Source organism: Sinocyclocheilus rhinocerous, unplaced genomic scaffold (genome assembly GCF_001515625.1).
Source record: "Sinocyclocheilus rhinocerous isolate Xijiao unplaced genomic scaffold, SAMN03320098_v1.1 scaffold964, whole genome shotgun sequence".
Classification (NCBI taxonomy): domain Eukaryota; kingdom Metazoa; phylum Chordata; class Actinopteri; order Cypriniformes; family Cyprinidae; genus Sinocyclocheilus; species Sinocyclocheilus rhinocerous.
Window position 1 is genome coordinate 238,457 of NW_015655397.1, and position 9,012 is coordinate 247,468.

At 36.4% G+C, this 9,012-nt stretch overlaps 2 protein-coding genes across 2 annotated transcripts in view; one reads left to right on the forward strand and one right to left on the reverse strand.

Moving 5' to 3' along the window:
• Positions 1-3,787, reverse strand: part of slc13a5a (solute carrier family 13 member 5a) — a 19,483-nt gene extending 15,696 nt beyond the window's left edge. Inside the window, exons 1-4 of the mRNA XM_016524994.1 lie at positions 3,540-3,787; positions 1,805-1,933; positions 1,152-1,288; positions 887-1,074 (exon numbers count right to left, since the gene is read on the reverse strand). Coding sequence (XP_016380480.1) covers positions 887-1,074; positions 1,152-1,288; positions 1,805-1,933; positions 3,540-3,644 — 559 coding nt within the window. The 5' untranslated portion in view covers positions 3,645-3,787. The remainder of the gene's footprint in view (positions 1-886; positions 1,075-1,151; positions 1,289-1,804; positions 1,934-3,539) is intronic.
• A 4,103-nt stretch (positions 3,788-7,890) lies between these two features.
• serpinf2a (serpin peptidase inhibitor, clade F (alpha-2 antiplasmin, pigment epithelium derived factor), member 2a) overlaps positions 7,891-9,012 on the forward strand; it is a 4,426-nt gene continuing 3,304 nt past the window's right edge. The window contains exon 1 of the mRNA XM_016524995.1: positions 7,891-7,986. The gene's annotated coding sequence lies outside the window, so the exon portion shown is untranslated. The remainder of the gene's footprint in view (positions 7,987-9,012) is intronic.

Here is a 9,012-nt window from a genome sequence, read left to right on the forward strand (position 1 = left end):
GAGGCGCTTTGAAGAGAGGCCTCCCTGGCGATTTATGTAGGACACAACCGACATGTTGTCCGATCGGATTAGCACATGGTGCCCCTTTAGGACTGGCAGGAAGAACTGACAGGCTCGACATACTGCTAGTATTTCCAGGCAGTTGGTGTGGAAGCCTTTTTCCGCCTTCGGCCAGTGGCCGAAAGTCGGTATGCCCTCGCACAGCGCCCCCCAACCTGAGTTGGAGGGGTCTGTTGTGACAACTGTCCTTCTGCAAACCATCCCTATGGCCACGCCCTGTTCCATCCAGCGGGAGTTTTTCCCGGGGGCCAGGGCTGTTACACAGGCCTGACTCACCCTGATCTGCAGGCGTCCGTGACACCACGCATGGGATTGAACCCGTGGTTTCAACCAGCACTGAAGGGGGCGTATACAAAGCAGACCCAACTGTAGCACTGGCGATGCCGCTGCCATGAGGCCCAGCATCCTCTGAAACGCTTTGAGAGGGTGAGTGGTACCAATCTAGAAGTAGGTCTCTAGCCTCCGTATGGCCAGAGCCTGTTCCGGCGTGACTATAGCTCTCATTTGGGCTGAGTCAAAAATTGTTCCCAGGAACGATATTGGGCCGGAGGCCACCATCTTTTTTGGGGACAAGGAAGTATCGAAAGGGAACTAAAGTTTAATATTAAGTTTAATATATTAAAATAATAAAATGATACATATATAATGATAAAAACCCTCTCAATGACACTAAAATAACATTGAACTACAACTCTGCTACAGATGAAATGCACATATGATTTTCATTACTGATGTCTGAACTGGATGATTATATATATTCAGGATATGTTAAGACTATCCCTATTCACTCAACTAAAGGTATCCTCCATCAGACCCTTTTTCTCACCCTGCGTGTCAGGTTGTTTCTCAGTGTTTTTCTCATCAATCTCTGGAGTGGAGGTCTGCTCTTGTTCTGCTCTGTTGTTGAGCTGCTCGAGCACAGCTTGAACGATGGGCACCATCATGGCTGTTGTAGCCGTGTTACTGATCCACATGGAGAGGAAGGCCGTTACACCCATGAAGCCCAACATCAGCCTGCAGAAAGGCAGAAGAGGGCTTACTGATACCGCTGTTAACAATGAGAAGATTCCCAGTAGATTTTAAATGCTTACAGAGCAGGTTGTACGCCTACAATGAGCAATACTCGGAGTGCAATTCTCTTGTGTAGGTTCCAGTGCTCGACAGCTACAGCCACCATCAGTCCACCCAGAAACAGCATGTTGGTATCCTTCAGGTACTGCATACACACCTGTCATACAGACATCAGATATTTGAGATACAAAGTTTGAGTTACACACATAATTAATGCATAAAATTGAATTGAGTGGTGTATAATTAAAAAGAAAAGACTGAGAATAACATAACATTTCATGAACATGTCTTAAAGCAGGAGAAATTGACGGAAGTAATGTCAGATATAGGAGATAGGGGATAGGGAGTCGTGGCCTAATGGTTAGAGAGTCAGACTCGTAACCTAAAGGTTGCGGGTTCGAGTCTCGTACCGGCAGGGATTGTAGGTTAGGGAGAGGGAGTGTACAGCGCTCTCTTCCACCTTCAATACCACGACTGAGGTGCCCTTGAGCAAGGCACCGAACCCCCAACTGCTCCCCGGGCGCCGCAGCATAAATGGCTGCCCACTGCTCCGGGTGTGTGTTCACGGTGTGTGTGTGTTCACTGCTGTGTGTGTCCACTTTGGATGGGATAAATGCAGAGCGCAAATTCCGAGTATGGGTCACCTACACCTACAATAGGACTTAAAACCTACATCTTTGGACTCCATGATTCTGAAGAGAGGAAAGAGTACAACTGGCAGGAGAGCAGTGACAGCCAGTGGCAGCACTTCGGTACACCAGTACACTGCCATTAGTGTAACAACATACGCACATGCAGCCTCCTGCAGATAAAAAAAGAGTGTGTCATATCAATATATACATTACCATTTAAAAGTTTTGTTCTGCAAGGATTCAAGTGATCAAAAGAGACAGTAAAGACATTTATAATGTCACAAACGATTTATAATTCAAATAATGTTCTTTTGAACTTCCTGTTCATCAAAGAATGCTTGGTTTTTGCAAAAATATTAAGCAGCATAACCGTTTTCAACATTGACGATAATAAGAAATGTTTCTTTAGATGATGAATGGATGGATGGATGGACACATACATTTATACACCATGTTTAATAAAACAAATTTTCTGAACCACAATGGAAGAACATTTCAATTCCCAGAATTTATTATCTGTGAATTCCATTTCTTAGAATTAAAAATCCATCAAATTCCTTATTACGATTCAATTTTTTTTGTGTGGTGGGTTAATTTGTTAATTGAAAGAGACCAAATTCTTAATTTGTGAATTTTGCCCAACTCTGTGGCATTGTAATTATAAACGGTACATTTTACACAGTTAACTCAAAATATGTCCAATTCCTATGAGAAATAAAACAGGGGTTTACAAACTGGGGTCCAGGGAAAAGTTCAAAGAAAATTGTAAACACCTAAATTTGCTGAATTTGACACAGTGTTTATGTGTTTGTAATATCATGCATATAATATCAGCTGTCTGTATTTATATTTTAAGGTGGAAGTCCCTCGCAATGGAATCATCATATTTGGGAATCCTTGGTATCCAGAGAGAGAGAAAAACACACACCACGGAATCGGGACCTTACCTAAACACTGTTAAACTTCCATCTTAGCAACTTAAAAGTGTAATATGTAACTGTAGGCATGTTTTGTTTTATGTATTATCGGGTTGGATGTACTTGAATTCTATCCTCTCACCTAAGACAAGCATAAGGTGCAAAGTTCCTTTTGTTATTCAGTCACTCAGAAACACTCTAAATCACAACACGGCAAAAACAAAATATCTGATAACATTCAGACATTTGTGTCAAAATAATGCCATAAAAATCTTAACACATCACACAATTGTTATCTTGATTGTAATTATGTAATATTGCTAGCGGCTATATGATGTGACAAACAGTGGTCTACTGTCTAGATGACTGGCACCTGCAACCAGGGTCTTTTTTTTTTTTCGTGATTTTGTACAAAATATAATTTTTAATAAATAACTGAATCAGGTTGGTCGATTATATTGTTTCTATACAATTATAGACGATCTTTGGTTTTATTTATTTGGCACCACGGAAAAAAAAACTTTGTGACAACAAAGGGTTAAAACAAAAATAGGGCATTGTGTGTGTGTTTGTGGTGAAGGAATGTGTCGCCCCAATGCATGGTCTCGTACCCATGCTTGTTCTGCAAGATACAGAGAAATCCGACTGAAAGAACCTCGAAAGATGCGTAAAAGGTTCAACTCTGAGCCTTTCTCGACTCTCTTTGACACTTTTTAGACACACTTGACTGTCAAATCACTCACTGGCCTGTGGGAACGACACTGCACTCGTAAAAGTATTTATGGAGCTTAAGCTTTTGAGTTAAGCACAATTATTGCCTATTTAAAACATTTTACATGCATCATAAAATTAGACTTACCTTTGTTCCAATGACAAGTGGCAAAGGAAGGAGAAGAAACGGGGTGCAAAAGAGAATCAGTCCATTTTTCATCCACCATACATGTTTCAGTATATGTGAAACCATAATTTTTGGCTTGTGATAATTTAACAAAGAAAAGTCCAAAACGGCTGGAAACTGCGCAAAACTTGTATGTTCTGATCTGTGGACCGTGCTTGGGCTCGCGCGCGCTCTCTCTCTCTCTCTCTCTCTCTCTCTCGCTCGCTCGCTCGCTCTCTCACACACACACACGCACAAGCACACGCACACACACACACACACACACACTCACTCACTCACTCACTCACTCAGCGCCGCACACATTGGAACGCATAATTAAGCGCGTGCAAGATTTGTACCTTGCCATTTTCAATTAAATATTAACCTGTGAATTTCATCACCAAAGATTTGTTAGCATAACTTACTTATCACTTTAATGTATTTGCTTTTTGGAAATGCAATCACATATGTAGATCTAGATTTTTTTTCATAGTAGGCCACTGACTAGCAATTTATAGAGTAGCCCAATCTTGGATTGTCCTAATAACTCATTTAAAAATATATTACATTTATATACAGGATCTAAATGATTCAATGACTTTCATGAGGGTCAAAGTTTTAAGAGAACGTCTAAGTAATTTTTTTCTGCTCATTTACTTGCAGTATGTAAATAAGTAATACAATTTAAAATAATTCGTATCTTTTGTGCATGTATGTCAACGAAAATGGTTCAGCAGTCTGTTGCTATGATTACCTCTTAAGGCGCAACTTCTATTCTATTCTATTCTATTCTATTCTTCCAACTTTAATAGTTATTGAAATATTGTTTAAAATGCTGTTGATACGTATATATACTTTAATGTAAAATATTTTTTATTTTATTTTATGTTATTTTTATTTCTTTATTTTTTTCCAAATATTTTGTTTTGATTTACTTTGGAAAACACTGATCCAACAGAGTTCGATTTAGAAACCTAAACATTTGTCGGCATTATAATAAATTATTTTCTTCGAATCCTTTGCAAACCTTAACTTCAAAAAGACTTATTAACCTTTTTAGAGACCTCATGTATCCTCAAATTCAGGGATTTTCAGCTTTTACCCGACCTATGGACACCCTGAGTTAGCCTCTCAATCAACCCAGGGGCCTCCCTACATTTTTTTTTTTTTTTTTTGTTAACACTTTATACTAACTTTTAGGCCACAATACACAAGAAGAGATCTGTCGCCACTTGCATTCCTAAAACCCCATTATGAGAAGTCATTGTGCTGTGGCCTAACCTGAGATGTGAAGTCATTCTCAATCAACCCAGGGGCCTCCCTACATTTTTGTTTTTTTTTCTTGATAACACTTTATAATAACGTTTGTTAAGAACATGGACATTAACAGAAATGTCATGAGAATAAGTTCTGTCTTCTCAATGGACCCCTGTAGTATAGCTTTGATAGATATCTGTTCGCAGCAGCACAGTGTTTAAGCACTTCTTCTATCTTGACATCTCCTTTACTGTTCACAAACCCCTAAATTCCTGATTAATAGTTCTCACAAGGGTCTTCGAAAGCAATGGACCAGCACAGCCTGAAGGAACTAGGAAGGTGAGATTGGATGTGGAAGAGCAAGGAGAAGACAAGAATGTGCTCTTTTCTGAGTAGAGTTGAATGACAGAGAGATACAGTGGGTACACATTGCATGCCTTTGCTGAAACTCTACACAGAACCAGCAGGGAGCCAGACTCACAGACCTGCTGAGAGACTGACAATAGTTCTCTGTGTGAGGGTGAGGATGAGATTTCCTTAAGTCATCACTGAGTTGTGGGAAATCCTGATGAACCCATGGGTTTGTGTTACAGGTGAACTTTTTGCTGCTGCTAGGCTGTAAAAACAATAAAAAACTGAAAATAATCAATAACTAGATTGAATAAAACAGTCATAAAATAATTTTTTATTTATGATACAATCAAATTGTGTAATAAAAAAAGTTGAAGTGATTAAACTTGACTTTGGACAGCTTTTATTTCTTTTCCACTGGTCACAAATGCATACAAGGAAAAAACAAGGACATTTAGTTTTATAGTTTTACAGCATGGAATTGTAAAATATTTAACAGACATTTAAAACAAAAAATACAAAGTACAATGTAATGTCAAATAAACACAAGTCTCTTTTGGGTTAGTGTTGCACGTTGTTTTTTTTTGTTTTTTTTTAGCTCATTTACACAGTTTGTTTGCTCATTCTTCTTGTCAGAATTTGTTCAGGTGGTCTGTACCTGGAATTTGGAATTTTGAAGTTTCTAGTATAGAATAGCCTATAAAATGTATTGGTAACACTTTACAATAAGGTTTAATTTGTTAACATTGGCTAGGTAACTTGTCAGTTAATACATAGTGACAGTGTAACAAATATATTGCTTATTATTAAAATGTTAGTTTAAGCATTAACTAACACTGACTAATGGGACCTTTTTGTAAAATGTTATCAATATATTTGCAATATATTTTTAGTAGTTGCATAAACTAATAAAATGTAGGCTATATCTTGCAAAGAACGTCTCTTTGGATAAAAGCATCTGTCAAATGCATAATATCGACAGTGTATAAGCATTTTGTATCAACTGCAGCAAAAGAAAAAAAGTGTTTAAAAAGGAAATAGTTTTTCACAATTCAGAGCTAAGAAAGTGTATTTTTTAAACTAGAAGAGGAGTCTCGAGTTTGAAGGTTTTACACATATAACCTATATGTTACAGACAAATAGATTTGTGGAGCAGGATGAAAGAACACTTTCCACAGTATAACTTGTGTACAAGCATATCTGTACCTCGAAAGCCCCGTATGCAGACAGAAGCAGCCTATCTTCTGAACACGTGTTCCCACGTCTTCACGTATCTATTTATTTAGCTGTGGCTCCCCCTAGAGTCGAAAATAGAGAATACAATTTTCAGTGACATTTTACTATTCTAAAGCATGGTCGCCGTGATTTTGCCAAGTAAGACATGTTCCTGGATCAACATCTTTTGTTGATCCTGGATCAACATTACTGTCCAAAAATATAGACTAAACCCAATCCCTACCCCTAAACCTAACCCTACCCATAATTTATTCCTAAAATCAGTGGGAAATGATAGCTGATTAACAAGGGTGTAGAAGCACCTAACCCTGATCATAAGCCTAAAACAGATATTTCATGAAAAGTTATCCCTCAATTCTGATTGGTTAATTGGAATGTTGTTCCAGGATCAACAAGGATGTTGATCCAGGAACATGTTGTACTATGGTGAAATCACGGTCACCTCTAAAGCATCTAGCCAAAATCACGCAGCTATTGAGCATTATTGCTATTGGTGTTATTGGGCATTAGTTACATTAGTTACAGCGCTACTGTTGTTTGATGGGCTTTGAAAGTGACCTGTTGTTGACAACAATGTTCACTTCACATCACATATCATAACAAGACAACATCAAACAACAAGAGGCTAGCCCAGTATATTCTCTTATTTATTTAGTTAGGTACAGTATAATATTATACTGTACCTAACTAAATAAATGGTTAAATGGTTAATATATATATATGTGTGTGTGTGTATATATATATATACACACACACACACACACACACAATGTCAAGATTATATTAATTGTAACTCTTGATAAAAGTTAAGAATAATTTACTAACCATGACTGACTTTTTTGCAGGTTGAGGCCTTGTTTTGGATTAGTATGGTGGCCATTGAGTCTAATGGAGCGGGAGTAAGGATTCAAGGTTTTGCGTAGGTGGAGAGCTGGAACAGTACAGGGTACACTGGAAATAAAGTCCATTTAAGGTTTTTGAAACTACTTTCAAACATGATATATTCTAGTAGTACAAATGTTATAGCAGGCTATAATAACATCCTAGAAATTTGGCAATAAATAGTTTGTCTCTCCACAGTATTAGATACGTATAATTACACCAAAGTTCATCAAAGTTAGATAGTCAAATAGTCTATTTATATAATTTTCATAATTAAATCGTTTTTGTTTGTTTATTCTTCATGTTCAGGGTATGTACAGGTAATTCAGTGCAATACCTCATTTTGTCTGTTAATGCCTTTTCATGTAAATGAAAATATGATACATTTTTATATTGTTTATGTCCTTGGAACAACAAACTGAATTATTGTTTGTACTTTCTTTTTCACATTTATTAGGTTTATTTTTTATTTTTAACATAACCTAAATAATATCTGTTTAGGTTACGATTCATTGGGCTTCTTGACCCAGGATCACATATATTAATATTTACATTTAAAACTAAATGGTGACACAAGTCAATGGATGATGAAACATTAACCAACAGCACAGAGTCTGAGAGCATTCTACTCTAGTCATCTGTTCTGGATCTACATCATTCACTCTCCCTGTATTTATCACCTTATTGTCAAAAATTTGGTTAGGTAAGTTTGTATTGTGTTTTTTTGTTTGTTTTTTGTCAATTACCTGCCTGAATTTTGCATGTAGTGATATGTGGCGTATTCATAAATCATCTGGAATACAGGTATGCATGGCAATAAATTTCTCGGCTGGGACAGTCAACAGGGAAATGTGAGAGGGAAAAATGTGTTTTTGCATAACAAATTTTACCAAATGCACTCAAATTAATATATTTATTTCTTTCAGAATTAAAAAGAAGTTGCTCAATATTTAAAAAACTTTAAAATTAAAATTGTAATAGTTAGATTTTTTTTGTGCTGATAGATGCAAACAACTGACAGAATTAAACATAAACATTGACACTTTAGTTCTGAATTTTGGAAGCAAATTGAAAATAGTATCAAGTCAAGTCACCTTTATTTATATAGCGCTTTTAACAATACAGATTGTGTCAAAGCAACTGTACAGCATTATTTTATATTCATATTCTTTTATATTAATTTAACTTTTATGGGTTGTCAAAAAAGTAAACACAATCTGCCATAAGAAATACTCTAGACATTACACTAGTAGCAAATGTTGGCATCGAAAATAAAAGCAGCACAATAAACCTGCAAATAGTTACAATGTGACCACAATTTATTTATGCTGCTGTACATTAATTATCTAATAACAATAACATCATTTATTAGCCTTAATTTTAGTATTTACTAATACATGTAAAAATAAGTAAAAGTTGTATTTTTTTCACAGTAGTTAATGCACAGTGAACTAACATGCATTATTAACTAACATTGACAAAGATTATTAAATCTTTACATTGTAGAGGGTGAGATCTGTACCTTTGTACATATTTGGCTGTCCCTCAAGATGAAATCACACACAATGATGTTCTAAAGACATATTGTATAATAACATGGAACATTACCTGGTTAAGACAATCATATATATATATATATATATATATACAGCGGGTACGGAAAGTATTCAGACCCCCTTAAATTTTTCACTCTTTGTTATATTGCAGCCATTTGCTAAAATCATTTAAG